The 15212-nt window shown below is 39.9% G+C and overlaps 1 protein-coding gene across 1 annotated transcript in view; it reads right to left on the bottom strand.

Moving 5' to 3' along the window:
• NID1 (nidogen 1) overlaps nucleotides 1-13812 on the bottom strand; it is a 47967-nt gene extending 34155 nt beyond the window's left edge. Inside the window, exons 1-7 of the mRNA XM_065631006.1 lie at nucleotides 13593-13812; nucleotides 6147-6446; nucleotides 4696-4925; nucleotides 3744-4171; nucleotides 2856-3005; nucleotides 1350-1601; nucleotides 38-238 (exon numbers count right to left, since the gene is read on the bottom strand). Coding sequence (XP_065487078.1) covers nucleotides 38-238; nucleotides 1350-1601; nucleotides 2856-3005; nucleotides 3744-4171; nucleotides 4696-4925; nucleotides 6147-6446; nucleotides 13593-13796 — 1765 coding nt within the window. The 5' untranslated portion in view covers nucleotides 13797-13812. The remainder of the gene's footprint in view (nucleotides 1-37; nucleotides 239-1349; nucleotides 1602-2855; nucleotides 3006-3743; nucleotides 4172-4695; nucleotides 4926-6146; nucleotides 6447-13592) is intronic.
• Between the last annotated feature and the right edge of the window lie 1400 nt (nucleotides 13813-15212).

Consider the following 15212-nt stretch of genomic DNA (forward strand, 5'->3'; position numbering starts at 1 on the left):
TGCACTTTCTTATCATTTCATTCTTAGGCAACCTTACCAGAACTAGAAGTGTGATACAGTTCAGTGTATGGTTCTATATGGACCGATGCACCAGATGGGATCTCAGGTATTCTGCCCTCCATTTCTGTGCTGATGGTAAGGTGACCATGCTCATCAATTCCACTGAATCTCTGCTTTATAACGAGCTTCTCGTTGTTGCCAAGAAAAGTTACTTCAGTTTGCCGTGTAAACTCGCCACCTAAAGAAACAGCATTAGTTAAACCACCTAATAGTGGTTTCTGAACCCTTCTATCCAAAGTATTGCTTCTAGTAGATAAAATACAAATTACTATTTTCTGCAAGCTTTGATGAAGCATAATTTCTAAAGTTCTGAGTTTCTACAGAAATAACTGTCAGAGGTATACTGATAATATCCTTGGATAATGCAAGAAAACTGTATTTTCTTAAGCACTACACATGCTAAATTGCAAGTAAGCCTGTAGAAGCGGATGTTTTTAAACAAAAAAAAGTTCCAACAAAGCTGATAATAGTAGATCTTATCCTACAGTTAAAATGGCAAAGCAGTTGTACATTTCAGAGAAAACCTCCATTAGGAACAGTGAGTTAAAAAAAAAATTCCAGTACATCTGTTTCCAAATCAAAACCATGTGAAATGTATGTTGTAAATTCCAGAACAAACTTCAAACACACATAATCCAAGAAAACCCCAAACCAAAAAGTTACGTTCCATTAAATTCACAGTACAGGGCTATAAAGGATAAAATTTTAAAAAGAAACACATGTTCTCCTGGAACAGATTTGATCTACAGATTGAATTCATGTCCACAAACAACCAGATCTGGCCTCAAACAGCTGTAATTGTGAACTGGGGTTTCCCTCAAATAAGTTAACAGAATAATTTGCATCTCATGCAGGAATTGCTTCTGTCAAGAATTTCAGACCTTTATGAGGTCAGATTTTCATTTCTCTTTTGCTCCATTGGTACAATCAGGCAATTAACATGTTAGACGTCTTGTAGACGTAGGGGCAACTTTTTTCAGTAGCTCTGTAAACTCGAGAACCAAAAACCAGATCCTTTTAAATTATCTCTTTCTTGCACAGGAACTGGCCAAGCCATTCTTCTTTCTAACAGGCCTATGTGCTTGTGCACCTACAGTAAATTAAAAAGCCCAATATCTATACATTGTAAACAAGGAAAATGGTGAGAAGTTTGATTACAAAGCAATCCATTTGCAGCTCAGAATAAATACGTTTTCATTCTATATTGCTTCTAAATACACATTTCTTTTTTCTCAAGACAGAGGAAAGCATAGCACAGTTTTTAAACATCATTTTAATGTAGAAGTTACCAGTAACACTGAATCCATTCTTATATCCTTGTTGTTCCACAGCAAACATCCATCCTATGATACCTCCAATAGAGGCAAGAGGCAGTAAAGAATACCCCAAAGTCTCTGGGATTGTGCTGATCGCAGTGTAGGCACGTCCTTGGTTCATCACAACATAGGAGTGGAGATCAGTGTTCTCGAATGTAACTGGAACAGGGTTATTTCCTACAAAGATTCTTCCTTTGACCTTTCCATTGACTCTCTGAGGAGAACCTGGCAAATCAATACAATACATCAGAACAAAATGACAGTTCTCACATACTCGCCAAGGTATATGTTCGGAGCGTTCACTATGTTCAAAGACATTAGTGTTGAAACAAATAGCAAACGCTCACAGAATTCAACAGAGGAAACTGCCTGGAAACAGTGCGTTAATTTGCTTACATACACAGGTATGTGCATGTGTGCGTGTGTTGTCATTATACAGATGACGAAGTGGCCAAAATTGCCTGAAGAGGTGCCCTTTATCCTCATTAACAGTTTTGTCTGCAAGGATAACTCCATAAACAGATGACACTGTTACAGTATCTCTGAAGTGGCATACAGAAACTTCTTTTGAAGATCATACTTCATGCCAATACCTACTGAATGTAAATTTGTTCATTCCCTATTAGAAGGCTGACACCATTAGGTGTTAGAATAATTGACCTACTATTCTAACCTATTCTATTTCTTGACTCAAAACTATTGACCATATTAAGACTGTGTTTTACAGAAGCAGCTATTTTGGATTGCTAGCTTTCTTTTGTATATAATTTCCCCACATGCAAATTCAGATTCTATTATCAATAGATCCTTCTTTTCTTTCTCTGGAAGATTCAGTTTTATGAACTAAAAGCTAAGTAGCAGATTTTGATTTCTTGCCTTATAAAACACAAAGTCTGCAGTCGGCTGTTTTACTTGTTGAAATGCATCTATACTCTGAGTCAAGTCACTATGAGGATTACAAGTGTATACGTAAGAAATTCCTTTATGGATTTTACACAGGAACAAAAATCTGGCAGATTAGCCCTTTAGTAAAGAAGCTTAAAAGTCAGACAAATATAAGCCACGCTTTTTAGTTTGATGATCCAAGCTAATTTGTTCATCCCCTTTGAACTGTCCATTTCTAGAGTGATGACCATATCAGATTATAACACACTAGAACTTCAAGACTAATTCTAGCAAAAAACACTGGATGTTAAGCTATTAAATTATGTCAGTTTCAGAAGTTTATTTTTTCTAGAAAGTCGTGTTAAAATACATAATGCATATAACTGACCGCCTAAAATAATGTGCTTCATTCAAAAAACCCACATCATTTTAGAAAGTATAGCCCTCTTCTTAAAATACCTTTCAACACATTGCAGTGATAAGTCTTTCAAAAAGTACTTAACCACGTCTTTTTTTACTACTGAAAACAGGTCCCCTTGTTTAAGAATGCCATGTGTACTTGCTGCTTATGTATCTAATTTTCAAAAAACTTACCTTCTGCTACACATTGTCTGCCATTTCCTTTGTAACCAGCAATACAACTGCAACAAAATCCATTGGGATAATCTGTGCAAGTAGCATGAACAGAGCACTGGTGGCGGTTGTTAGCACAGGTCTGTTGGACATCCGTGTGGTAGCGAAACACTGTACAAAATAAGACCAGACACATACTTCATGTAATTACTACAGTATTCACATATCCCTGGTTTAGTTTAGAAATATCTCTATACTCACTTGATTAGTTTCTTCATCTTCTCTTTAAGGAAAACAAACAACTGCAATGGATTTTTGCTAACTTTGCGAATGCAAGTAGCAATCTACTATTTTGCAGAAAACATCAGGGCTTCAGATGTTAGAAGACTGTTTAATTCTACTGACTTCAGTAGACCTATATTAATCCAGATCAGTTAAACTCTCTTGCTGAAACTAAACGCACAATAATTTTAACCTGGCCTTGTTTCCAAACCAAAGCAAAAAGGAACCTTTCCAACCTCAGCTAAGATCATACCTTTATAAACAGCCCTGGGCAAAAGAGATGGGGAAATCAGTTCCTATGGATCGTGTCAGCTTTAGGAATACAGTTCTCTCTACAGGAAGCTTTCCTTTGGATGGATCCAAGTTCCACAGACACACCATAAACATGCTCTCCTGTGAGCTTGATTGGGGAACTAGCTCACTAGACTGGCGAGATCTGAATCTGAGGTGATATCTAATTTAACTACTTTGATTAATAAGATAAACTTATTAAATGTGTTCAGATTTTCAGATATGAAGGTAGTGAGAAGGTAACATACTATTTCTTTAGTACAATCTCTTGCACACCTCTATTTTTTTTGCAGCCCATGCATCTTAAAAGGACCCGAGCTGTATGGAAGACCTTACCTATACCAGTTTCATCAAATTCTTCCACATCTATGACTTGTGGTTGCTGTGGGGGAAACTGCTGGACTTGGAACGGGCGAGGTGGAGCTTTTGCTGTCGGAAAATCTTGATGACTGTAAAAAGACTCAGTTGAAGGTGTTCCTGCTACATCTTGATACGAAGTCTGAAAGTCTTCTGCAGCTAGCTGAGGAACACTATATGTAATGTGGTGCTGATCCTCTTCTGTGCTGTCAGTACTGCTGGTAACATACTGTTGTCTTATTTCAGTGGAGCCATAGTCTGACATAAATGGTTTTGAAGTAATCTCCTGGTCTTGGTCATTGAAATCTCGGCTCTCCAAAACATTGCTGATCTTGGCAGGCACAATACTGTCAGATGAGCTGCCAATCTCGAACACCCAGACACCTTGCTTCCCAGCATTGCTGCTTCTATCAAAGAGAAGCATATACCAAATGAAAACGATCAAGCACAAGTTGTGTGGTATTTCTAGACAGGTAGTTTATTCAGCTATAACATCCCTGAGAGTTTGCGCAGCATTTTTTTTTCCACACCCAGAGCTTTTTTCTTGAGAATTTCTAGCCTACTTGCCTCCAAAGTGATGAGAACAGAAGTAGATATTTGGGCCACAAAGACCTTGCTAACACTTACTAGAACTTTGTAACTCAGTCCCTTTCAATCCTGTTCACTTTTTCTTTCAAAAAAAGACTGCCAAGCACAGACTATAAGGAGTTAAAGTCTTAAGTGGTCCTGCTTTTAGAAGGGATTTTGACAAATTATACCAAAGTCCTCCTATTCCTCAAGAGGGTGGATATTTATCAGTGGCAGACTTTGTGATTTCTCTTGCAATGCCTAATGGGATATTATTATTTCTCATTGACTCATGCTACAATTAAGAAAAACATGGAACCCCTTGATGTTTTCTTGAGGAGTTTAAACAAATAAAAAAGCATACTTGTGCAGGTTTCTGATGCTGTCTTCGTCATTAGCAATGACATTGTAGGATCCTGGCTTTTCCCAAAAATAGTAGTTTGTAGAGGCTTGACTAAAGCCAACCATAGCAGGAATTTTTTCATCATTGTTCTTGGAGTATGTACTATAGAACTGCAAACTGTCTTCTGGATAAAGGAAAATCGCATAGGAACTGGAATCAGAAGAGGCTAAAACAGCCTGGAATGTGTTTCTCTGTGGAAAAAAAACCCAACATCTATTTACTCAAGGGGAAATAGTCAAAATAAACAACAGTAAAACACTTTCTTAAACACAAACTCAAAATCAGAATTTCCATCACGCAAAACGCATCATGTACTTCCTAGGAGAAATCAATATTATGCAAGCTTATATTTTGCTAATGCAGTTTTAGCTTTAGCATACATAAACATTAAAAAGAAAGCATTATCAAAGGTAAGTTAAATCTGTTCAGAAATATCCAGAGAGGCTGTCTAAAACATAACAATTCTAAGTTCTGTGACATGCACATGATGCTGTATCATCACTTCAAAATATAGTGATGTGCTAGACTACATAGAAAAATTCTGGAAGCAGAATATTTAAAGAGTTCAAGTTTCATGTTGCTGCAAGTGTCTTTTCCTGTAGGAACACTCCTATATACTGTAGGAACCGTCAAGATAGTACCTCAGACATCAGCTATTCATTACTACCAGGTAAAGAAACGTTACTGTGAACACAATAGTTGTGTCAAGTGATGCACAAGAAATTAATCTTTGACAAAATAAGATCTGCTAAGTTGTGGTAATGTTCTCAACTTTATACATTGTAAGCAGGCTCATCAGCTGGGATAATTATGCTGCATAAAGTTACATACCTTTGCAGGATAGTAACTAACATGGTTTAAAAAGGGAAATTGGTTTGCAAGTAATAAAAAAAATAACCTCTAACTGCTTCTTCATTCAATAGTAGCTACAAAGCACGATCTTTTTGAGAACGTAATGTCATCTGTCCAAAAGGGATTCACAATTTGAAGTTCCTATTAGTCCATATACCTATCAGATTGTAGATAGTTTGATGTCAAAATGACTTAAGAGTCTGCTGAAGAATGCAAGCCAACTGGATTATATTGCACAGATGGAGGGCAGGATATGCTACTATTTCAGTTACTACCACATCACACTTAACATTCAGAGAGTTGTCAGGGAATACAAAAGAATCAGCTATGTAGATTCAAGCATATTCTTTTGAATGAATAAAATACTGTAAAATTAAAATCAAGAAAAAATTCTGGATACTCCTATTTTGCTACAGTCTTTTCAGCAACAAAATACATTCTTAACTGTACAGGATTCATTTAAACGCAAAGGAATTCAAGCCTTCAAAGCAACAGGTTACAGTGTTACACTCCAGCTAAACGCGTGTCCAACATGTCATAAAGCTCTGATGAATATTCACCTTTTCTTCCAAACCATGATCTTCTCCCGGTGCCTGGTAAGGAGCCACGAGCTTCCAGGTAACGATAACAACACTGCTGGGATCAAAAGTAGTCTCAGGAAAACCTCTTTTGATATAGTCTGATGCAAGCTGCAAGACATCTGAAGATGAATCTTCTCTGTAATACACATTTCCACGTCCATCTGTTGTTTCCAGGTCAGCCATAAAAGGAGCAATAGCCCCAAAACTGACTGGAAATTGACCGAGATATTTTTCTTCACTTGAAGGTTCATTCACTGCAATAATCCCATTAGTGGCGACCTAATAAAAAGGTGGAAATTATCAGATAGATACTGTTAGTATGGCTATATCCCACACCTTTGTGCTCTAGATCACAATATTTTCATTGCATTTCCAAAAGAAATTGAGTCAAGAGTCAGTATTGTATTTGTAAAGTAATTTAATTTTTTCAAGTTGGTTTTTTTTCTTTTGGTATCGGATGTCAGGAGTCCTGGGATTTCAGTTGCTCAAAACCAGGGGTGTACTTTACAGATAGACCAACTTTTTTTCCCCTCAATAAAGATTTTAGCTATTTAAATTCCAGGCACTTATCCCCTCTTCTAACAAAGATACACATAACCACCATTTTTGACAAGTGTCCGAGTCTTTCTCAGCCGAAGACCCAGGGCAATCCCTCTGTGAGTCTGTCAAGAATTGTGTACAGACCCTTCCAGATGATCAAAAGCTCTTCTCGCTTTTAGTTGTCACTCTCCTGAAGAGCAGTTTTACAACAGCATGGCTGGGGATAGTAAGGATGAAGCAAGTATCTGCAACAGTTCCTTTTCCAGTTAACCACTGAGCTGATTCTTACCTGCTGTAAAGCAGAGGGGACTACAAATAACCTTTATTAAAGTCATAGCATAGCCCCTGGGAATCTGGACTTCAATCATGAAGGCAGAGAGGGATGCTTAATTTGGACAGTTTAGAAAGTTGCCTGTTCCCAAAAAAGTCTGATGTTGAAAAAAAAAAAAAAAGAGGGGAAAGGAGAAACTGAACAGCTTTGTCTCATTCCACACACACACATAAGTCATAACACAACAGGCTATGTCACTCCCATGAAAACGTGGTAAGGGGGTCAAGGATGCAAGTGCGTCAGTTGAGCTTTCCTTGCTACTGCAGCACTGCCTAGAAGCTGATAGAACTTCTGAGCAAAGAACTAATCTACACATAGATGCCTCAAAAACTGTTCCATGATTAAATATTGTAATAGCTTGGGTGAAAGTCTTCTAGGAAGATGTACAGATTTCTCTTTGCTTGGCCAAGACTGCTCTAATTTTCACTTCACTTCACCCATCCTCCTAGGAAGCTGTGAGCACAGCTCCTATACCAGAGGCTATAGAGGCTAGGAGACAGAATTTCTACAGCAGATACAGGCCATCCTGTAAATTCCCTTACATTTGAGTGCCCTGACACAGTCCTATGGAAAACTGGCTCTGTTGGGAAAAAAAAAAAAAAAGCAAAAAAAAAGCAAAAAAAAAGCATTAATTCTCCCGGTGCCTGGTAAGGAGCCACGAGCTTCCACGTAACAATAACAACACTGCTGGGATCAAAAGTAGTCTCAGGAAAGTGAAACTCTTAGTCTGAAAATGCATACATACTGCCTCCGCGAGTCTGTAAGATGACAACCCACAGCCAACTGCCTCTGATTAAAAATAAAATAAATACATACATACAGGTAGATGCTACGGTGTGTCCAAATGTGAAACTCCCTTGGCAAACCAGAGCTGTCACACACAGAAGAAGCAAGCAAGACCACAGGTGTCAGGCCTTGAGGCAGTGCATGAACTGCTCACACACAGCTTTTTGTCCCAGGATCTTCTTCCAGATGCGTATGGCACTGTACGAATCAGACACACACAAATGTGTTTCCAAGAGTTTGACTGTGTGATAACAGGACACATCTGGCTGCAGGCAGCCAGGCACTCACCACTCTCAAGCTGCTGCCATACATGTGGATGACTCAGAAAGGGACAGAGGTCCCAAAACTAGCTCCACAAGCTATGAAACTAAAACTGCAATCTCTCACAGATTGACCTCACCCACAGGGATTCCTGTGAGTCCAAGAAGAACTAACTGCTGCTGGATCTTTTCACATGGTCAAGATGTTCACGATGTTACACAATCTTTATGAATTCTTGGAACAGGGTCAGAAAGGCCACCGTGACCCAGACTGCAAGGCCATCCAGCCCTGTGGCCGGTCCCCAGCCATACCTGCTAGCTTACGGATTCAACCAGAACAAGAGAAGGACATGCTCGCACTCCTCCGACCAGCCTCACCGACCATATTCAGCTCAAGTGATTCCCTGTGGTTTGACTGTTTCTTCATCCTCAGTGGATCTCCTTCATGTATTTGTTAAGTCTTCCCTTCAACACATACAAACTTTATGCATCCACAGAATCCCTTAAAAAGGAATTCCACAGATCTGTGACTCATACCCTGAGGTCTGTCCTACTTTTGTTTGTTTTCAGTCTGGCTCCCAGCTTCACTTGATGGCCCCTAGTTTTTGCATTGGGACATACAGCCAAATCCTACCCAGTCTTTCACTCTATGTAACTTCCTCCAGAACGAAGCCCCCCAGGCTATTCATTCTCATCATCTCAAAATTTTTCTTGCCCTTTTCTACCCATATATTTGGAAACAAGGAGGCCAATGCTACCTATATTCTTCAAGACACAGAGAAATTGTGGGCTGGGCAAGCCTGTCAGGGATGTTTGCTATATACATCTTGGCAACATCCTTTAAAATCTGGACCACCATTACTACCACTAGATATGGCAAATCAGAAAAAGTGTAGTACAGGAACTCCTACTACAAATCACCCCTTCATATACAGCACACACCTATACCTTGAACCTTCCTTTGGCTATTCAGCGGGTCTGAGCATGCCCCCTGCCACATGCTAGTGGTCAATCAGCTTGGTATATAATGGTTAGCACAAATCATTAGCTAAACTTAGCAAATGGTTCATGAGGTATATCAGAATTTACTTTTAAAATGGCTTAATGTATGCTGTGTTGTCTGCAGATGTATAATTTCATTAGGTGCTATAGTGAAAAATATTTTAAAAGTTAACATCATGTAAAAATGGGAAGCTTTTTTTATGCATGAACTATGTCTCTAAGATATAAAGCAGTATATAATCTGGTACAAGCATGATGGGAATGCAGGTCACGTTAGAAAGGCGAAGAAGCAGCTGAACATTGTGATCATTTTTTTTTTCCTCTAATAATTTGTGACTTAAGATTGGCCACAGATCCTAAGATGAACTATGAATTTTAGGAATACGGAACTGAAAAGATAGCATGGGTTACCCCAGCCTAGACCCCGCAATGGCAGGCAGCCATGCAACAGAGCTCTAGTCCAGAAAGGTTCCCAGAACATCTATTACATCTGTACACTAGAAAATCCCTCATATCCCTATAAAGGAAAGCTAAAACCCTAAAAATTAAAAGTCACCAGTTACACTATATCACTGGAAGAGAGTAGAGAAAATTGTGGACATTAAGACATTTTAGCAAGGAGATGCGCTTCACCTTTAAAGTAATAAATTTAGAGTAAATTAAAAGTTTTTCCCATCCTTCTCCTTGCTTACACTTTTTGTACACAAGCACCCCTACTCCCACTTTAAATCCTCTTGTGAGAGATGACTGCTGTTTGAAGTATTTTAAACAAATTCCATGCTCTTCATCAGATTTGGTGTGTGCAGACTTTGTGGCTGCATGGTCCCCCATTTATGGAAGAGATTAAAATAACATTAAGAGAAAATACAATCAGGACTAGTTAATACTACAGAACAAAGCAGAGACCAGAAGAAATGACCTAAAATTTGGCCTTCCCCGTTTTCACAAATTAAGGGCGTGCTTCTGACTATTTATTTCCTATTTTGCTAAAAATGTAAATTCAACAAGTAATTTTATTAAGGAGATGCAAAAATCCCAACTCCATTTTCATTTGTTTGTAGTTCATAAATGAGACGGTTCAGTTTTGAATGTTAAGGGAATGCTTGGTTGCAAGTACTCTATCACCCAGAAAACATTTGCAAGCCATTAAATGAAAATAAATACACAAACTACTCACTTAGTGAAGAGATTTTTAATGTACAGAAAGAACATTCATCATTACTGAAAAAATGTTTTTAGTTTTCAGATTTTACAATACATTTCTATTGACAAAGATGGGGCATAGTATTAACTTTACTTTGTTCCTTTCAAGGTCACACAGATAGGTTAACATGTGAATCCCAAAATAAAGAGAAGTAATTCAGGATAAGTACTGGGTTTCATTAAAGTCTCATGCCTGTCAAAAAGAAAGAGGAGAAAAGAAAGGCCTCAGGTAGGCATTGTCTAAAGAAAAACCAGCTGTACTGTACATCTTTCCTTTTAGGGTATAATATTATTTAGCTTGACAGGAACTAACACAGATGTATTTTTAGCATGTTAAACTTCTGGATTACACACATAGTTGACATAGTTCGTGGTTTGTAACATAACAAATCACACACACTGTTATAGGTCCACCCAAAAAAAACCAGGGAGAAGGAAGTATAAAGTAACGAAATACTTCTATTGAAAGAAAAAGTGTGTCTGTGTGTATAACAAAAAATAAATCTTAAAACAAATGAGGTATTTTTCCTTGTTCAGTTACCAGGCATTTTGAAAACTTGAATATTTCTGAGTAAGACTGTTTAGAAAAAATTGATTTATTTGTATAATGAAGTGTCGGCTGACTTCAAGCAGCAAAATTTTCTACTATAAACATGACCAACTATTAATTTAGGAAGTTAATAAAAGTAATGATTAACAAATTTACCCAAGCTTGCCTTAAAGGGCTCTGATTCTTCCCTAAAAGGAAATAATCCCTAATCATTTAGCTTTTCCACATCAGTGAGCCCTAGTTTAAACTGAAAAAGCCTTAATAAAAGTGTGTTATTAAAACAAATAGATCAGTATGGGGTAGTGATAGGATTAAATGTTAAAAACCTTGCATAGGAAAACACCATATTGAAGATTACAGTACGTGAAAGTCTGTTTCCACTTATAGTAAATAAAAGTTCTCTCTTCTGTCTATGAAAAGAAAAGAAGTTTTGTTGCCAGGGATTTTATGACAAGTGATACTAAACAATCATTCCTCAGAACTACTTGCCTTTTTTTATTCATGTGTAGACCTAACTAAAACAACTCGGCTTCTTAGCTGGTGGAAAAATAGAGAACTCATGTAAATTCTCAAGTAATTGAAGGCAAAACTTGCAAAAACCAAGCATTCAAAAGTTAAGATAAGGTTGTTACATTATTCTGATGAACCATACAAAAAGACGTATTTCATCACAACGACTCAAATCAGATGCAGGAATTCCTTTAAGTATTATGATGTATTTCTACCAATACCACGTTACTGGTATCAGCTTGATAGTATTTACTATCAACTAGCAATATTTTGGCAAATTCGGCTTACTGAATAACATCACAGAGCTTAGTAAGTACTCACTACCAATATACAATAAAACTACGTATTGTGAAGGTGCGTTTAAGGCTGCTCAATACCTCTCCTTAATAAGTATACATCTCCTTTCCCTACTCCCATACAGGTTGTACTGTGCTTTTGGTTTGCAATACTTATGACAGATTAAATGCAAATTACAATCCTATGTATATTAAGTAGATGGATACTGAAATACCATTCATTATCAGACTTTCCCTATATTAAAATCATTCATCCTTAGTACTGAGTAATCATGATGCAAGAGCTCTAAAAATGATTCTGGGATAGCCTCTACACAGGTATTCTTCCAGACAAAAACTAACTACAACCATTCCTGTTTTATGATATGGGCAAGTAACAAGATCATTAAACTAAAGAAACATAGTGTTGCTAACCAATTTACTGCTCTTTGAAGACTGTCCCCTTTCTGTCACTTATCTGACAAGTTACTTGTTATCTCTGCTTCTCAGTGATTGATTGATACACAGTCTGCTGTCTTTCAAGAATACATCTGTACTTTAAAAAGTGTATTTTTTACTTGGGTTGGCTAACCATTGACCCAACTTAGAGTATGGAAGACGACACAATGAACTAAGGGTCAAACTGCAATCTGAAGTCCACTTAATACTTGTGAATTAATTTGTCTTTACTGCCAGTCTCAGTTAACAACACTAATTTTCTACACAGGCATAACTTGAATTCCTCAAAATTTCGGATTTCAGATGTAATTTCAGGATTTATCTAGGTAGAGGCAGTGTGGACAATGAAAAAGAGCACAACTTAAGTGGCAGCACTAATATAATTCAGTGTAAGGCAAGCATGTTAAATCTTTAGTGAATACCCACAAAATGGACTCATGTACATGGGAACTACATAAAATTTGACTGTGGCCACATGGAGATCTAATTTCCCAAGTATCTCCATGCAGAATAGTCCCCAAAGTTGCATCTTAAACCCAAGCTGACAAAGCACGTTGGTTTATCTGGACAGGGAGGTGGGTTTTAACTTGAACAGATTAATGCACTAAACACACTGAGCCTTCCATACTAAGACCTTTCTAAATACACTAGTTAGCATCTTCAACTGCCAGCCTAGATGAGGCTTCAGGGGAAAAGCGGCAATGACAAACCAGCCAGTACTCTTGCAGTGTTCTGAAGGCATGCTGCCATTTTTAACATTCTTTTCTGGCTACTTTCGAGCAGCTCTGCTCCAGACAATCTGGTTTTAATCCCACCTTCATATACCAAACGTCCTCCACTAGCTATAAATAGGCACACACAACTCTAGGATGCAGATTCTGCTGAGGCATGCACACACGGCAGAGGTCTGCCTGCAGCCCAAAGCCTGCGTTTGCTCTCGATACATATTTCCCCTCCCCAAGGAGACCCCTGAGCAATGAACATCTGAGAATGCCTGAGCCATTAAGAGACAGAACAGCACTCCAGTGCTAAGAGGTGCACGTCTTGTACATGCCAGGCTGCTGGCCAGATACTTATAGTTTCAGTTTTGTGACTTAGGCATGCTGAAGCACACAAAACATAGACCACGACAAGGATGTTTCTTAGCTGGACATACACCCTATGTGCGAGCACAGAAAATGCCTGAAGATAGTGTTCATCCTGTATAACCGATTACATTCTCTTTGCCCTCCTGCTGCCTGTTGCATTGTCTCCCCAGACTCTGGGCATCGCAAAGAATCAGCTTGATACCTGACTGAACACAACTGGAACGAATAAGCTCTTTGGACCGACCTCTGACCACGGCGCTCATACAACCAACGTGAAACCAACTAAGCATCACCACGCACCAACCCAAAGCCAGGCAGCACCGCGACAAGAAGCGACAAACCCGGCGTAGAACCCTTAACAGCCTTTCGGATCCTCCGGCAGCCGGAGCGGGGCCCCGCGCCCTCCCGGCCCCACACTTACGTAGAGGGAGCGAACGGCGGCGCCGTAGAAGCGCAGCGCCGTGCTCAGCTCCAGCGCCGCCGAGCGCGCATCGTCCCCGGGCTCCAGCGCGGCATCACCCCGCTCCTCGCCGTGCGGCAGCAGCGCCAGCCGCTCGGCGGGCAGCGCCAGGGGCAGCGCCAGGGCCAGCAGCGCCCAGCGCGGGCAGCTCGGCGCGACCCGCATCCCTACAGCTCCCGGCGCCACGGCCCCGTCCCGCCGCTATAAGTGCGGGCAGCGGAGGTGGCCGGGCGGGGGCGCGGCGCCGCGGCCAATGGCTGCGCTGGGGGCCAGGGGACGGGCGGGACCCGCTGCCCCCCGGGGCGCCCCCAGCACGGCTCCGCCCGCCGCCGGGACCCCCCGGGGCCCGCTCACACAGCCCGGAGCGGGGGACACAGCGAAGGGGGCTCCGAGAGCAAAGCGGCGTCAGCTCCGGACACGGTCCCTCGGCAGCGCTCTGGGGGCGCGGGGCTGGAGAGACTCAATCGCTTTCGGGACCGGAGCGTGTCCCTTGTGGGGTGAGGAACTCGGGAAGCTAAATAGGTGCGGGGTTGTAGGCATCCGGCAGATGCTTTCAAAGCAACATATCTCCCAGGACTGGCGGGGATTCTGCGCTAGTTTAGGAAATGTGGACTCACACCTATCTCAGCAGCTGCAGGGTCTTCCACCAGTGAAGTACCAAAATGAACGTGAAACAAAACTATGAATCCCTATGCCATCTTCTGAAATATTTTGACACCAGCTGCTTATTATCAGGGGAAAATGATGAAATACACTGGAATGCGTTTCATAAATTCACACCAATGTCAGAGCTGCATTTGATTGTAAAATAAAAGTAAAAAAAAAAAAATCTGTAAATGAAAACTCACTGATGATAGGACATACACAGAAAAGAAATATATCTAAATACATTCTTTCTATGTCTTCTTGTTTTATAGCTTAGTCCTGCTCCAAAGAAACACTCAGAAGCAACTGAAGAATGGGTATATTCCATTTATTTTTCCTAAAGCTTCCAAGTGAAGACTGCAGTGTCTAAGGATTAAATCTTGTCCAGTAAAGTATATGCCGTGATATTTCCACAGGATGTTTATAGCAGAAAATCACCTGAGGGAAGGCAACTGAAATGCTACCCACATGTTTTTTTACTTTTCTTTAAACATGTGATCATTTTTCTGGTAACAAAATCTAATTTTGCATTTGGCGAATTGCAAGAGCACAAGACAAGAAAGAAACACATCTGTATACCTAATCACCATTATTATCACTAGCAACTATTTACAACTGACTTGTGTATTTCTGTGAACACAACCACGGAGACAAGCAGTGCAGTGTCTGGGAGGAAGACAAGTCTTCTCTCCACACAAGTCAATTTTCGCTGTACTTTCACCTCCAACTTCCCTCTGTATTTTCAGCACCTGTAAGACAGTAACGAGTGGATTCAGGGATATCTGGCTAACCACTGCTACAAAAGCAGTCTCTTGGCTGGATCACTACCATATGTAAGCACAATGAATTCCACAAAGATACCTCAAGATACCCAGCTGAGGGATCTTTCTCCTCATTTGACAAACAGATAGTTAAACTACAGGCAGTTAAGCAAAT

Source organism: Caloenas nicobarica, chromosome 3 (genome assembly GCF_036013445.1).
Source record: "Caloenas nicobarica isolate bCalNic1 chromosome 3, bCalNic1.hap1, whole genome shotgun sequence".
Classification (NCBI taxonomy): domain Eukaryota; kingdom Metazoa; phylum Chordata; class Aves; order Columbiformes; family Columbidae; genus Caloenas; species Caloenas nicobarica.